This window comes from Miscanthus floridulus, chromosome 10 (assembly GCF_019320115.1).
Source record: "Miscanthus floridulus cultivar M001 chromosome 10, ASM1932011v1, whole genome shotgun sequence".
Classification (NCBI taxonomy): Eukaryota; Viridiplantae; Streptophyta; class Magnoliopsida; order Poales; family Poaceae; genus Miscanthus; species Miscanthus floridulus.
The window spans coordinates 56,035,160-56,052,967 of NC_089589.1; the positions used below are offsets into that span (position 1 = coordinate 56,035,160).

The window sequence follows — 17,808 nt, forward strand, 5'->3', positions numbered from 1 at the left end:
AAGAAGGCCAAGCCGGGGGCATTGCTCGCCGGGTGAAGGGACCGTGACGCCTAAGAGGGGGGGGATGAATTAGGCAACTTAAAATTCTAACTCTAAACTATAGCCTCTTTTTCTTACCCTAGCAAAACCTATGCAATAGATAAACTATCTAGATGTGCAACTTATAGTTTTGCTAGTGTATTGCTATCTCTACCGCAAACGTAGTAAAGTAATCAATGTAAATGCGGAAGCTAAAGAGCAAGGTAGAGATATGCAAACTCCCGTCGACGACTCCGATATTTTTACCGAGGTATCGAGAAGCGCGCAAGCTTCCCCCTAGTCCTTGTTGGAGCCTCTTGCAAGGAATCCCTCGCAAGGACCAAGCTCCCGGTTGGGTAACTCCGTGGATAGCCTCGGGCCTTTCCCACGCGTAAGTGGGTCTCTGATGTGCCTCTCGGCAAGTCTCTCCCGGATGCTCCCTGCCGTCTTCACTATCAAGCTTCCAGCCGAAACGCCACGGGCCTTGTTCCCTCCGGTACACGGTGGCGGCCACACCACAAACACGGTTGGTGTGATCTCGCAAGACTTCAAGCCCCTCCGATGTACAACACTTGTGCTCGCAAGCACGGGGTGGCAAGAGGTATGCAAACCTCACTTAAACACTAGGCAAACACCTAGAGCAAGCGCATAAGCGGTGGTCTAATCAACCTAAGCACTTCACAAAGCACTTATGCTAATCACCTAATAAAACACTAAGCACTATGCATGTGGAGATCACTCAAATGGTGTATCAACACTCTTGGTATGTTTCCTCAGCTCCACTCCCTTCAAATGGCCGGTTGGGGGTTGTATTTATAAGCCCCACTGAGAAAGTAGCCGTTGGGGTCGAACTCCCGCAATTCTGTTACTGACCGGACACTGAATCGTCCTGACCGGACGCGTCCGGTCGTCCCGACCGTTGTAGCCGCGAACCACCGATCAGACGCTGCCAGCGTCCGGTCGCCTGCCACCGGACGCGTCCGGTCATAGTTTTGCGCGCCTAGAACCTCTCTGTACTCGATCGGACGCTGATGCCCTGCGTCCGGTCGGTTGCCGCCAGCGTCTGGTCGCCTCTACGAGCTCGTTTCTTCGCGATCTTGCGTATGGCTTGGTTCCTATCTTCATGCTTGGACTTTGCTTGATCTCTTGGGTCTTCTCTTGTGCTCCTAAGGTCTTGCTTGAGGTGTTGATCATTGGATCATCATGTCGCCTTCGTCCAAGTCACGTCTTGCACCCTATTGAACTACAAAACAAACACTTGCAAATTCATTAGTCCAATTTGGTTGTGTTGGTCATCAAACACCAAAATCTAAAGTAAATGGGCTTAGGGTCCATTTTCCTTACACTGGGCTCCGGCCAAAGAGGCGCCACAGCCAGGCCACTCGACGGCGGTGCGCTCACCCGCTGGGGAGCGTGCACGCCGGCGAGGGGGCCGGCGACGGCGCCATGGTTGCCGCTCCACCGTCGTCGCTCTCAGATGCTCGCTAGGTGCTGCTGTGCTGAGAAGAGAAGAGAGAGAGAGAGCAAAGTGCAGAATGACCGCTAGGGTTTCAAGGGGCCGCTGCGGTCGGCGTTTTGATCCAGTGACTCGCGTGGACGGCCGTTGGATCTGAATGAGCGGTCGAGATTGATCGGGCCGACTTGCGGCCCAGGCGGGTGCGCGCGGTGGCGCGGCTTTGCCGGCCCAGGCCCACGTTGCGGCCTGGGTTCGGCCGGGCGTCGCGCAAAGGAAGCGGGCCGAGCAGTTTTGGTTGCTAGGTCGAAGGAACAGTACGAAATGAATCAGTTTTTCTTTTTTTCTTTTTCCAGTAAATATTTATTTCCTGAAAAATGAATAAATGGCATAAAGAAAGTAGAAAAGAGATTTTTCCTATGGGTAAAATTTACTAAATTGAATTATTTTCTACTACGTATTTAAAGATGTTATTTTCATTATTAAATTCGAACCAACGGGAGAATTTAATTTTGAAAATGGATATGTTTTAATTGATTGTAATATTGTTATTATTCTGACCAACGTTGATTAATGGCAATATTATGATGTTTTGTCTTGCATTAATTCTATTTCTGCCCAACGGTGATGTAGAATTAATGTAGAGAACAATTGTATGTTTTAATTTTGACCAACGTTGGAACTAAGGCATGCAATTGTTATTGTTATTATTTATATTCTCACTCTATTTGAATTGTGTTTTCAGGCGGATACAACTTAATGGGTTGTATCAAAGAGATCCCCACTCTCAAAGGTGATAACTATACGGAGTGGAAGAAAAAGATAGACCTAGCTTTCATCTTGGCTGAGGTGGACTAGGTAGTCACCACACCATGTCCCACAGAGCCTGTGGCACCGGTGAGGGAGACAAACGAGGCTGATGCCGCTTGGGCAACAAGAGAGAGGGATTTTGCATCCTAAAGAATGTCCTATGACCTTGAGCATAGGAAGTGGGTCACTACCAACAAGAAATATTTGGCTGTGAAAAAAAACACGATTGAGCATGCAATTGTGGGCTCAATCCCAGAGTGTGACACCATCACCGAGTACCTTGAAAGAATAAAGAGTCGGTTCACTGGCTCTTCAAAGACATATGCTACCTAGCTGATAAAGCAGCTGGTGACAAAGAGGTACTCTGGTAATGGTGGCATAAGAGAGCACATACTAAGGATGAGCAATTTGGCATCCAAGCTAAAACCAATGGATCTAGCTCTCAAGGATGAGTTCCTTATCCATCTGATTTTTGCTTCCTTGATAAAAGAGTTTGACACTTTTGTTGTCAACTACAACATATAGCCCGAGAAGTGGGACTTGGAGAGGCTCATGGCTATATGTGTGCAAGAGGAGGAGAGAATGAAAGCTACCAATGGTGGCTCTATCAATTATTTGAAAGACAATAAGAAAAAGAATACTAATAATAACTTCTCCTCAAAGTCAAAGGGAAAGGGTCCCATGCTGCATCAGCCTCAGCAGAACAAGTTCACAGTAGAGAAAGACTAGTGTCTCTATCGTAAGAAGACGGGACATTATAAGAAAGATTGTCCCGATTACTTAAAGATGATCATGGCAAAGAAATGTGAGAACATTATTACGTTCATAAATGAATCCCTGTATATACAGTATTCGAAATCTACTTGGTGGATTGACTCAGGTGCAACTATTCATGTTGCTAATTCTTTATAGGGATTCCGTTCGACGAGGAATACGCAAAGAAGCGAAAGACACATTAAAGTCACAAATGGAGTCCGAGCAGAAGCTGAAGCCGTTGGCGATCTTTCTCTAGAGCTTGCTGATGGTTTCAAACTTATACTTGGAGATGTTCTTTATGTTCCCTCGTTATAGAGAAACTTGATTAGTGTTTCATGTTTGGACAATGATGGATATGATTGCCATTTTGGAAATGGCAAATGTAAGATAACATTTAATAATGCATGTGTTGGTCTTGCTATCTTACAAAATGAGCTTTATTTGTTATCACTACGTGATGATGTGAATGTTGTATGCGATGATGGGAACGTTGTGTGTGACAATGTGAATGTATCCTCGTCTGCGGATGTAAACAGAAAACGAAAGAGAGCTCACGTTGCATTGTCAAAATTATGGAACTATCGTTTAGGCTATATTTCAAGGAGGGAATAGAAAGACTAGTTAAGAATGATATTCTTCCTCCATTAGAGCTCTCAGATTTAGAACAATGCAGAGAATGCATTAAAGGAAAGTATGTAATGAAAACTAAGAAAGATGCTAAACGAAGCGTAGGAATTCTACAGATTATTCACATAGACATCTGTGGTTCGTTTCCTGTAAAGAGCGTGGATGGTTATGATTCATTCATAACATTCACAGATGATTACTCCCGTTATGGCTACATTTATCCAATCAAAGAAAGAACAGAAGCATTGGATAAATTTAAGATATTTAAGGCAGAAGTTGAAAACCAACACAATTTAAAGATTAAGACAGTCAGGTCCGACCGTGGGGGGGAGTACTATGGTCGGCATACCCCATATGGCCAAGTTCCTAGACATTTTGCAAGGTTCTTATAGGAGAATGGCATAGTAGCCCAGTATTCTACACCGGGCGAACCTCAGCAGAATAGAGTAGCCGAAAGGAGCAATCGTACCCTAATGGATATGGTGCGCAGTATGATAAGTTACTCCACCTTACCATTGAGCCTGTGGATGGAGGCGTTAAAAACCGCCATTCATATTCTCAATAGAGTACCAAGTAAGTCGGTGCCCAAAACACCGTATGCACTACTAGAAATCCTTTCATCTATGACGTTTTGGGTATGATGATCCCAAATTTGGTCACTAAACAAGGTTCATCAATGACGAAATTTTGATATTCGTCATGGATGACCGGTTTGGGCGTCAACCCCTTTGTTCAACTGTGACAAAGTAGAAGAAATCGCCATAGAAATGTTGTGAACTTTGTCATAGAAGTGAAGCTCAGTAGTTTCACCGTTGAGGTCCCACCTGTCAGCCAAAATTTTCGCCATAAAAGTGAAATTAAAAAAAATGTGCGGTTCCTAGGAATCGAACCCAGGACCTGCACTTCCCAAGCAAGATGGCTTACCATCACACTATGAATTCAGACGTGTTACAGAGTGGGAACATTAATTTATTATCTGTTTGAATAATTCATATATTAAAAAATGTGCGGTGCCTGGGAATCGAACCCAACACCCTTCACTCAGAGTCAAGCTGCCTTACCATTGGAACACGACTTTGGTCATGCTCAGAGATGAATTTTTTTCTTATTCGTTTATTGAATCAGTTCTTTGACTCAAACCCAATCCAATCGTGCTACCCCAGATCCAAACCCAACCCAAATCCGGCAGAGGGCGGGAGTAGGTTCTCCGCTGGCGGCGAGCCTCTCCGACGGCCAGCTCCGGCGAACCGCTCTGGTACGGGATGCGCTGGCGGGCAACTGCTCTAGCGGTGTAGCGGACTGCTCCGGCGGGCACCTGCTGCAGAGTAGGTTCTCCGCCGGCGGCGTGCCTCTCGGGCATCTACGGCGAGCCTCTCCAGCGGACAGCTCCGGCGAACCGCTCTAGCAGCCTAGCTGGTACGGGATGCGCTGGCGGGCAGCTCCTCTGGCGGCGTAGCGGGCTGCTCCGGTGGGCACCTGCTGCAGCGTAGCTGCTTCGGTGTGCACTGGCGGCGTGCTAGGGTGGCTACTTCATCTACTTAGAGGTATTGTCCCCTCCCATTGCTTGAAATTTCTAGAGCAGTAGATGTTTAGACAAGGATTGGTAGAGCGGTTCATTGCTTTTGTTCGGCTACTTAGGCCTAATTTTTTTTGCATTCAGAAGATGGATAGAACATGGATTCATGCTACTTGGTTCAGCGATGAGTTCACTGCAGGTGTTGATCAGTTTATGTCTTTTGTTCGAGATAGATTCAGTCTGAATGATGCTATACGTTGCCCATGTCGCAATTGTCTGAATCAGTCTTCACAGAGTCTGAAAGATGTGCATGACCATGTTTATCTCCATGGATGGTCAGCTACATATACTCGGTGGGTACACCATGGAGAAGATTTTGATGTTGACATTGTGGAATTTGGAGAGGATGAAAATGTACCTGCCTATCTAGGTGATGTGGTAGATGTGGAGGAGCCCGACAATGAAGATGATCATGATTCGGTAGAGATGATTGCAGACTTGTACATAGCTGTACAACAAGATGGAGAACAACCTATGCTTGTGAAAGTTCTTGAAGATGCAAAACATGCTCTTTGCTCGGGTTCAGTTCAGTCTAGGTTCTCTTTTCTAGTAAGATTGCTACATATTAAGTCATACTACAGGGTCAGCAACACAACATTCAGTACATTTTTGAAGTTATTGTTACGGTCATTCCCTAATTGTTGTCTTCCAGATTCATATGACAAAGCAAAGAAGTATCTCAAAGAGTTGGGCCTTGGATATGAGTTAATCGATGTCTGTGACAATAACTGTGTGTTGTTTCGCAAAGGACTTGAAAAACATGACATCTGCCCAAAATGCAAGGAATCTAGGTGGGTAGATGGAGATGCTGCCAAATGGATTCCTAAAAAGATTTTGAGATATTTTCCTCTTATACCAAGGCTGAAGAGGATGTTTGCAAACAAAGCAACATCGGAGGAGACCCGGTGGCACAAGGATAAAAGGGTTGCTGTGGAGAATGAAATGACCCATCCAGCTGATGGCTTAGCCTAGAAAGATTTTGATGCTGTGTTTCCAAGCTTTGCTAGAGATGCCAGAAACCTAAGGCTTGGTTTAGCAACAGATGGGTTTAATCCATTTGGAAACATGAACACAACTTATAGCATGTGGCCTGTACTTGTAAAGGTATACAATCTACCTCCATGGTCATGCATCGCTGCATCCAACTGCATAATGGCATTGCTCATCCCAGGACCAAAGTCTCCAGGCAAGGACTTTGACGTATTCTTATAGCCTCTCATTGAGGAATTGTTAAAACTCTGGGAGGGAGTCAGTACATATGATGCATTCACTAGTGGGAAGTTTGACCTTCGTGGTGCAGTACTATGGTGCATCCATGATTATCCAGCTTTGGGTGTATTGTCAGGGCGAATCACTAAAGGTTACTATGCATGTATCTACTGCAACAAAGATCCATTATCAAGGAGTCTTAGGAAGAAGATATGTTACATTGGACACCGTCGCTATCTTGATAAAACCCACAAGTGGAGAAGAAGCTTGGCCTTTGATGGACACCGAGAGAACCGGGGTGAGCTAGGAAAGTTGAGTATGCATGAGACATTGGAGTGTCTAGAGAAATTAAAAGATGTTACTCCTGGTAAGGCTGATGGTACCAAGAAAAAGAAGCGAGGATAGAAGGACAAGGAGCCAAAATTGTTTAGCCGAAGGTCCGCTCTAGTTGGCAAACAATTGGAACAGGTAGATCTTTAGTTGGCAATTCACAAACAATTCTCACACAATTGATACCATGAAGTCATTGATACATTGATACTAGGAAGTCATTGATACATTGATACCAGGAACTCATTCATACACTTCTCAAAATCCAACTCAGTCAGACTAAGCTAATGGATACAGTTCTCCAAAGCTACGACATACAGTTCTAAGACTTAGCTAATACATAAAACTCATTCAAACTAATCTAATTCAAACATTGATACAACTCTTTCACAACAGCTGAAGCATCATAGGCCTTGGCTGAGGACCTTTACTGCATGTGGCCACCAGGAGTGCCAAACAGACAGCAAGTGCCACAGCAAGGACCTTCATAGAATGACAACAGACCTTGACAAGTGCCTTGGCCTCCTCCTTCTCCTTGACAAGCTCCTCATTCTCCTTCACCAGTACAACATACTTGGCATGTGCTTCATCCACCAAATATGCTAGTTCACTGTTCTCCACTTCAAGAGATATGTTCTTCTTACGAAGGGCCTTGACTGCATCTCACAGATCAACAAGTATTTCGATCTGATGCTCAGTTGGCTTTGGATCTAGCCACTCCTAGAAATTACAACCACCATCCTTGCATCCACAAGAAAATTGCACTTTGTTAGACAAACTCTATATAAATGAACTCATTGCAAATTGAACTCAATGTAAATTGAACTCACCTGATATTTGTAGCAGCAGTGATACCTCCTTCCTGGATTCGCATCACTCCATGATACCCACCTGGGTGCCCTCTCATCGCAGAAGCAATTGACTGCTGGCGTGTACAAGTAGGGCAGATGGTGATATGGAATTGGGGAGGCATTCGGGGACGGCTCTCCATAGCGTGCAATGGAGTTTCAGGACGAGCTTGACCCAGAGTTGGTTGCCATGGCGCTCGAACCCTAACCGAGGTGGTTTGGAGCACGACGGCGGGGCTGAACGGTGGGTGGGAGCACAACAGCGGGGCTGACCGCTAGGTGGGAGCACGGCGGTGGGGATGGAAGGTGGTGTGGACCCACGGCGGTGGGGGCTCGCCAGTGGAGTGGACGTGCGTTGGCAGGGGCTCGCCGGTGGAGTGGATGCACGACGGCGGGTGCAGCAGATTTGGGGGATTTGGGCAGATTGTGTTCGATTTGGGGGATTTGGGCTACGGCCGTTGGGTGGCTGACGGGTAGGCCAACCCAATCAGCTCTTGAACTGGTTGGACTCAGTTCACCTCGGGTAAGAGGCTGACGGGTGGGCCCATGATGGTCAAATCATGGTCAAATCCACGATTTCAGTGTATTTTGATGCAGATTTGAACCTAATTTTTTATTGCAATGTTAAGTGCAACATTCAAGTAAAGTAATTGTACCTTGATCACTAAAGTTCAAAACGGTTCATATATATCAATGGATAAGATATGTGTGTTCATGCATAAGCTATGTGTGTTCATATATCAAGTGAAGTGTGTTCATATCAAGTGAAGTGTGTTCATTTAATCTTATGTGATCTTATGTAATGCCTACCTATTTATGTGTGTTTCTATATCAAATCATGTATACTATCTTAAGTAGTGCATAGTTTAAGTGCATATAGCTATGATAGGAGACATATAGATCTTATGTGTATAACCAAGCACACATACATGGATCGATTTATATGATCTTATGAAGTAAACAAATGCCACATACATGTGTGTTGTTAGAACATTGTTAAGTGTTTGAATTCATTAATGCACTCACTAAATAAGTAGTGTAGTGCACATAGTACTTGGATATATCATCCTATAATGTATATAGTGCACACAAAATAAGACCTACATGTCTCTATAATTTTAGAGCCCACAGATTATCATCTTTCACATTTACTTTGAAAAATCAAAGAATGTTTTCATATATATTATATAATGACTATATAATTTGTAATTTTGATGTATCAAAGAAGGTTACAAAGACTAAAAAATATCATTTTGGATTACTATGGTACATAAAACATCATTATAAACATAAAAGTCTGAATCATAGGCAAATGGAAATTGATATCAATTTTAGAGAAACAAATATCATTTTTCAACACAAAAATAGTCCCCAAAAGCTAAAGAAAGAACCATTTTTCCTGACAAAAAAAAAAGAAAATTCTTTTCACTCCTCCCGCCTAAACGCCCGGTGGTCGACGCGAATCCCCCGCCCAAACTTTGGTAGCTGAGAAAATCCCCTAACTGCCCTCAAGCACGTCGACTCTTGATTGACTACAGCAGGGATAAAATAGTAAATATACAACGGACTATATATCCGTGAATCCACTCCACTCGGTCTCATTTCACTCCTCCCGCATCCACTCCACCGCCGCCCGTCAAGATCCACTCCGCCGCCACCCTAGTTCGCCTCCACCGCCGCCCTCCAAGATCCCCTACGCCGCTGCCCACCTAGAGCCCACCCACCACCACCCTCTTACCGCCCAGATCCGCTGCTGCCCATTTTGCCCCGCCCAGATCCGCCACAGAGACGTGACCTGCGACCCGGAGATGGAGGAGCCACATGACTACATCGCCGGAGATCGTCCACCCCAGCGGAGATATAACTCTCATCAACAATGCCTAAACGAACTGCAACACTCCTCTGCCCCCCTGAGCCTAGGTTCTGCCGAATGCTTCCCCTTTTAGGTGTATGGTTTTGTTCACTAGGTAGGGTTTAGGTTTTACGGATTACTGTGTTCACTAGGCATGTGTTCACTAGGCAGGGTTTAGGTTTTATGGATGACGGGTAAGATGTTAGGGTTTATTGTTTAGGTTTTATGGTGTAGGGATCAATTGGACTAAAATTCATTTACAAATAAATAGGGTACTATGAAAGGCTGAGGGACTTGGAAGTCGCGGAGAACAAAAGGTTCATGGAATCCTTGGGTATTCGTACCTTGGCTGCTTCTATTAATGAAAGCATGGCAAATGCAAGTTCTCAGAACCCGGACAAGCCAAGAAACAAGAATGGTCATGGGGAGGGGTCAGATTCATTGGAGTATCTTCCTGGAGCTGAGGGCAGCCAGGAAGAGGAAGATGAAATAGTTGTGGTGGGGGTTTTTTTACATTACACTGTGCGATGTACATTTTAATGCAAGTTCTAATAATAGATTTGTTTACCCTTCTGTATTAGGAAACTGAGAAAAGCAACAAGCAGGGCACAAAGTGGAAGAAGAAGACCAAGATGCCTCCAGGTGGCATGAAAAGAGTCAGGGCAATTGGCGGCAGTGAGGCAACTCCTGGAGTTGCAACCAGGTCTGGAAAGAAGTACATCACCAACCACCCCACTGTTATGGCTAAGGGATGGTCAACTCCACTACCAGAGAACACTGAGACAGCAACTGTGGGACAAGGGGAAGAAGAACATCCCCCAAGTCCTGTTCTGGAGTTTTCTGTATTTGATGACCCAAATAATACAAATGAAGATGAGGTCACAGAAGAGTTAGATGCTATTCCTCAAGGCAAGTAATAGACCATGCTTTCTCACATTCTTTGATTTACATGGATTACTCTGACACTAACAGCATCACTTTTGTAGCTCGACAACGTGCTCCAAGAAAGCCAAGACCACCAACAAAAGGCAAATTGCTGGACAATATGACAAAATCTATGGGAAAGAGATTGCCAATTAAAATTGCTGCAGGGAAGAGAAGGCCAGAGAAGCCTGTACAAGCTGCTAAGCTAGCTTCAGAGGCTGGACTTATCACTAGGAAGAGCATGCCTATCCTAACTCACTAGAAACATTACAAGAAAGATGAAAGCCAACTGAAAGAATTCATGGGCCGGTTATCTGTAAGTAAATTGATACCTTCCATATCTATTTGGTACCTTCAATAAGTAACTATACCAAATGCTAAGAGCTAACTCCACTGGGTGATTGACTTTTGCAGGTTAGGTTGGCAGTTGATGACAAGGATGAGCCAACAGTTCAAGCCTACAGCAATATACTCCAAGGTGTTGTACGCCAGAGGAGATATTTGTTGAAGAACAAGTACTTCAATGGTATACCGGCTAATGAAGTCCCCACTACTTCCCCTGTTCCTAGTATTTCTGACGAAGAGTGGAAGGCACTCGTGGCGATGTGATCTACTCCAAAAGCAAAGGTATCATGATGTTGTAAAGAAAGTTTTTTGTTCTCTCTATGTTGTCTTTCATTTAGATATATGTCTTATAGGAAACTGCTCGGAAGAACAAGATAAACCGTGAGAAGGTTAGACACCATCAAGCGACGGGATCTTGAAGCTACATCTCACACTTGTACGCATTTGTAAGTGCTAAAACACTGGGACAATACATTGTATCTGATTTAAACATACATATCTATTTCCTATAAAGTTGTCTACAAACAAAAGCTAATTTTGCTGCATTTCCCGCTATAATTATGTAAAGAAGGAGAAAAACAAGGACAGAGAGGTGGATGCAGTTGAGATCTTCAAGGAATTGCATACCAGCAAGAAGAAGGGTATGACTAATGTGGTCAAAGAAACAGTTGTAAGTGCCTACATATCATTGCTTGTTGGGATTGAGTATATGTGTGAATTTATGCTAATTACAGTTGCCGGATGGGATTAGTACATGGAAAGTATGTTCATATGCTTAGATGTTGTGTGTCAATGGTTCTATCAGGTCTTTATGAAATGGAAGGTTGTTCTACATGCTTGCTGGAGGGGATGAGTACATAGAAAGTTGTTCATGTGTTTATGCCTATATATGGAATCATATGTTGTGTGCATTGTTCTGAAATGTTAAGTTGTGTTCCTATATGCTTGTGAGATGCTAAGTTGGGTTCCTACACCCTTGCTGGAAGGTTGTGCATGGTTGAGAAATGCTAAGTTGGGTTCCTACATGCTTTCTAGAAGGTAGTGCATGGTTTGTTTGTACATGACTATGAAATGCTATGTTGATGTTCCTATATGCTTGCTGGGTGAGATTAGTACATAGAAAAGATGTTCCTATATGATTGCTGGTTGTTACTTTTCCTATATGCTAGCAGGATGGTCCTATCTGTGCTTAGGAAATAAATAGTTGTCCCTATATGCTTGATAGATGGCATTATTACATGGATAGGATATTCATATCTTTGATGTTCATGTACTTTAAAATGTATGCAGCAATATGTTTTGTGATGGTTTTCATAACTTGGCTTGTGAAATAGATTCTGCATAATGAACTTACTAATGTTGCACCTGTTTGTTGTAGAGTACCATGGAAGATATGTTGGCTCAGCCTGCTTAAGACTTGGAGACACCAAGATCTAGTACTGAGACAGTTTTGAAGGTTCTCTCACAAACCAGTGCAGCTTGTACATTCCTCAAGAATGCTGGTATTGAAACACCAGTAAGCAAGTCTGCTGCATTAGCTGCAAGAGAGGCACAACTTCGGGAATAGGTACAGGCGAAGAAGGAACAGGCTGATAATCTTGAAGAACAATTGGTCCATCTGAAGAAGAAAGCTACAGAAATAGAAGAATCCATGGCCAGGACCCAAGAAGTTGTGCTCAAGAACCAGCAAGAGCTGGAGGAGTTCAAGAAGAAACAAGAAGCTAATGATATGATCCTTCAGCGCATCTTGGGCCTCAACTCAGGTAATCGAGCTACTTAGCTTGTTCCTGTCCTGCCTAGGTTCCTCTGCAATCCATGGTTGTGCTGGGCCGTGTCGCTACTGCTGGTACTCGTGTCGCTACTGCTGGTACTCATAATAAGTTGCTGAACTTGGTCTGTCAGTTGTCACTTGTGAACTTATTTTGTGATTGCCTGGTCTGTGGAACTTGTTTGTGAACTTGTGGTTCAAGTGATGTGAACCTATGGAACTTGTGGTTCCCCTGTGTTTGTGGTTCCCCTGTGTTTGGGAACTTTGGTTGTGAGAACATTTAAACATGTGATGTATAAACTGTGTATGATGTATGAATTGTTGTATGTGGTAAATTATGTTTTGTTTCTGAAATGAGTGATCAGGCACGGCTGCAGCCTGTATTTTATCCAATCAAAGAATTTATGATGAAAAAACATCATCGTTCACGTACTGCCACGTCATCACCAGCGTTAAGATAATGCCACGTGTCCACCTCTCATAAATACACGTGTCAACCTCTCAGAAATACACGTGTCAACCTCTCAGAAATACACATGTCGACCTCACAGAACATACACGTGTCAACCTCATATTGAAACATGTGTCAACCTTATTTTAGGACACATGCCGTACTCATAGTCACACACGTGTGAACCTTAGCTTAAGACACGTGTCGTCCTGAGCGAATGAAACGCGTCAACATTACCGTCATACACGTGTCCACTACAACGCCTGCTGAAATAGTTCAGTGACGGTGCCCAAATCATCACGGATGTAAACTTATCTGTGATGAAACACGACAAATCGTCACAGTGCAACATTTGTGATGCTACAAAGATGACGAACAGAATTTCATCATAACTTCGTCACAGATATATTTCCATGACGCTTTTAGCGTTTACTATGACATTATTAGATCGTCTCAGATGTGCACTTTTTTAGTAGTGATGAGTTGTGGACAGGAAGAGTACCCTCACTAAACCACTTACGTGTGTGGGGGAGTCCTGCTGAGGCTAAAGTATTTAACCCAAACATTAAGAAGTTAGATCCCAAAACAGTTAGTTGCCATTTCATTGGTTACCCAGAAAAGTCAAAAGGTTTTTGTTTCTACTGTCCAGACAGACATACAAAGTTTGTGGAAACGAGACACGTAGACTTCCTAAAGGATGAAATGATGAGGGGGAGCATGGTAGCTCGAGAAATTGACCTTGAAGAGAAGCAGGTGTATGCGCCCACTCTGATGATTCATGAGCCATTTTTCTCACTACCTGCTGTCACTGCACTGACAGTGCAAGATATTGTGGTGCCAGCACCTGTTGTTATTCTACCTGTGGCAACAATGAATGATGATGAGGAACCTGTTCTTCAGGATCCTATAGAACCTATTGCCACAAATGAGGGGGAGCAACAATAGCCTCAAACAGAAGATATGCCAAATGTGGAAGCCCCTAGAAGGTCTCAAAGAGTTAGAAAATCAGCTATTCCTACTGATTATGAAGTGTACAACACTGAGGAATTTCAAATGGAGGATGATCCCACCTCATTTGAAGAAGCCATGAGAAGTGATCATTTATCAAAGTGGCTTGAGGCCATGGAAGATGAAATAAAATCTATGAATGCCAATAAAGTTTGAGATTTGGAGATAATTCCTAAAGGAGTCAAAACAGTAGGCTGTAAATGGGTCTACAAAACAAAGCTTGACTCTCAAGGGAATATAGAGATATATAAAGCACGACTTATGGCAAAAGGCTTTACGCAAAGAGAAGGGATTGATTACAATGAGACCTTTTCTCCAGTCTCATGTAAGGATTCCTTCAGAATCATAATAGCATTAGTGGCACATTACAATTTAGAATTATATCAGATGGATGTAAAGACGATATTTCTCAACGGGGATTTAGAGGAAAATGTTTACATAGCACAACCGAAAGGTTTTGTCATGGAAGGAAAAAAAAGAATGGGATGCCGCCTAAAGAAATCCATTTATGGATTAAAATAAGCTTCAAGACAGTGGTACTTAAAGTTTGATCAGACAATAAGGAATTTTGGGTTTAAAGAGAATGTAGAGGACAATTGTGTCTATACAAAGTTTAAGAATGGGAAGTTTATCTTTCTTGTCCTGTATGTGGATGATATCTTACTTGCTAGTAGTGATGTCAGTCTATTGCTAGAGACAAAGAAGTTTTTGTCCTCAAAATTTGATATGAAAGATCTTGGTGAAGCTTCGTTCGTTCTAGGGATTGAGATTCACCGAGATAGAAGTAAAGGGGTATTAGAACTGTCACAAAAGGCATAATAGAATTTTTTTTAAAGAAATTCAGTATGCACAAATGTAGTCCCTCACCTGCTCCTATAGTCAAGGGCGATAGATATGGGGATTTTCAATACCCCAGGAACCAATATGAGATCGATCAAATGAAAGTGGTTCCATATGCTTCAGCTGTCGGAAGCTTGCAATATGCTCAAGTATGTACATGCCCTGACTTGGTATTTGTTACCGAGTTACTTGGCAGATTCCAGAGCAATCTTGGAATAGAACACTGGAAATTAGTAAAGAAAGTCTTGCGTTATTTGCAAGGAACGAAAGGCCTCATGATGACGTATAGAAGATCTGATTCACTCCAAATAGTGGGATATTCAGATTCTGATTATGCGGGAGATGATAGAAAATCCACGTCTGGATATGTATTCACTCTCGTAGGGGGAGCTATTTCATGGAAAAGCTCAAAGCAAACCGTCACTACATTGTCCACAATGTATGCCAAGTTTGTAGCGTGTTATGAGGCAACGGGGCAGGTGAACTGACTAAAGAAGTTCATACCCGGTTTGAAGGTAGTTGACGACATCTATAGACCACTTAAGTTATACTGCGATAATAATCCTGCAGTACAGTATGCTCACAAAAATAAGTCAAGTGGTGCTGCCAAACACATTGACATAAAGTATTATGTTGTGAAAGATAAAGTCCAGGATCAGATCATAAGTCTTGAGCATATAAGTACTGAAAAGATGCTCGCAGATCCGCTTACAAAAGGCTTACCACCTAACGTGTTCAGAGAATATGTAGCTAGCATGGGTTTAAGGGAAAACCTATAATTCCTGGACAAAAGAAGACCCAAAGATAAGTATCTATTTTAGAACAGAGTGGTGTGTTGTAGCTGTTAAATCTATCGGCAATGGACCGTGACGATGAGACATGCTCTATGCGCTAATCTGTAATGGAATGAACAAAAGTAAATGATATGAAAGTAAAAGATGGAAAGAGATCAAGGGAGAGATTGTTAGATTGATCTCTAATCCTAACTGGACACAACGGCCCAGTTGGGCCTTTGATTCGCGCCCTGATCAGGGGCGCCCACCCCACCATGGCTGGAGGGCGCCTGTCACACTGCGCTATAAAAAGAGGTGGGGGGCGGCGGCTCTTATCACGAGGTTGACCTAAGCCGAGCTCCCCACCGACATCTAAACCCTAATCCGATCAGAAAGGGGCGCAGCCAGTGACGGAAAGCCACCAGCCGCGCCGCCTCCGAAATGCGTCACCGGACTTCACTGCCTTTACCGCCGGTCGCCACTGCCCATCACCGACGTCCTCTTCCCCGACCATCGCTACCCTAGCGTAGATCGACTCCATGGCGGACGCGAGCGGATCTTCCACTACGGTGTCAGGTTTGATACGTCCATCTTCTACTCCACCCCTCTATGTCTCTCGTTGCAATAGTAGATGTACTAGGGCTCGTGATTCTATTCAACAGCAAGTACCCGGCTAGATCTATGTTCCTAGTGATCCTATAGGTCTAACAGTCATCATAATTCATATTTTTTTCAAAGGTAACTGTTTGCAACAAAACTTATGGGTTTTATATTTGGAGCCGTAGACAGGAAACAGAAGTGCTGGCCTTTCGAGGAAGAAATATACATTAGTCAAAAGGATGCATATCTCCATCTGCAGGGTTAAATATTCTTCTGTTAGGGATGGACACGTGTTCCATAAACTTATTTCAGTAGCACTCTCTCAGAGTGACACACAGAAATGATATGAGAGGTCTGCTGCTGGCTGCAGCGTCATCTGGCTGTTGGAAAGCAGCACCACAAATCAAATAAGAAATATGTGCCAATTATATACGTAAGCCCCAGAATGTAAATCATGTAATGTAATATATAAGTACCACATCGTGCATATACAAAACAAAACACCCGGCCAGGTGCCTACCAGCATGTCCCAGACCTTCTCGAACTGGTCTAACATTTCAATTTAGAAATGAGAATGAAAATGATACAGAAATGCTAAACGAAAAGCACCACAATGCTGCAGATGCATGACTGATCACTGATGGGCCAACAATGTTTCACATTGCTACGACTACAGCTAAAATTTGGATGACGATACAGCTGATCCATCTTACAACACAACGAGAAGACAATCCGGAGGATACACAGCAAGGTGAGGATGTACAAATGTAAACACCACATATCGATAGACATTACAATAGAATCACAAATCCTAGTGCTTGCCTGATAAAAGATAGAGAAATGATTCTAATCAACCTGATTATTCCAAGTTAAAGCAACTCTTATCATATTTGGTATCTGACAAGCACCTACTCATCACATAGGTTCAACTAGTTTGCTACAATAAGCTCATCTTCAGGATTGGCATTTTGAGGTTGCATCGTCAATTCATCATCAGCTGCACTGAAATGATATTTCTCTCCAACAGCTCTCAGAAGCTGGTAAACCTCAAACACTGTAGGCCTTTCCTTTGGAGAAGAAAGCACACAAGAGCAGGCAAACTTCATGCATTGAAGCAGCTCAGCATTGTTGTCCTTCCCAATCAAAGATCGTTGGCATCCTGCAGTATAGAGTTGTTTGACAGGTAAGTTATCCAATCCACCAAACTCCCTTTGAAGATCAGTGGCGCATTTGACAATCCCAAAGCTGTAGACATCCCCTTTTGTAGCGGCCACAAGAGTGCGTGTATACTCATCGTCCACAAATGTGCTCAGGTGGATGTCAATGGGATTGGAGTTCTCACCGTGATCCATCTAATAGAATCTGATAACCTAACCATTATTGGCAAAATTAATTCCTTGCTTCGTTCTAGACATCTAAGTATCTGTTTTTACTTTCCCCTTTGGCTTTTGCTTTTCCTTTTTCCTCCATTGCTTTTGTATTTTGCATATAAATAGGCTGCTGCGAGGGCAGGAACAAATTCCATGCGTGTGCCTAGCTACCCTCTTGTCTGATTGAGTACTCCTTGCCTCATCACTTTTATATTGAGATCTATGTATCTTTCTTTTTTCTTTTCCCCTT

General features: G+C 43.3%; 1 protein-coding gene across 1 annotated transcript; it reads right to left on the bottom strand.

The window, feature by feature from the left end:
- Positions 1 to 17,117: 17,117 nt before the first annotated feature.
- LOC136488682 (probably inactive leucine-rich repeat receptor-like protein kinase At5g48380) lies at positions 17,118 to 17,540 on the bottom strand. Its single transcript, XM_066485526.1, has one exon. The coding sequence runs from the start codon at positions 17,538 to 17,540 to the stop codon at positions 17,118 to 17,120; it is 423 nt and encodes a 140-aa protein (XP_066341623.1).
- Between the last annotated feature and the right edge of the window lie 268 nt (positions 17,541 to 17,808).

Bases quoted from the DNA above. Each gene is read 5' to 3' on its own strand.
- LOC136488682 (XM_066485526.1), bottom strand. From the start codon at position 17,540: ATGGATCACGGTGAGAACTCCAATCCCATTGACATCCACCTGAGCACA.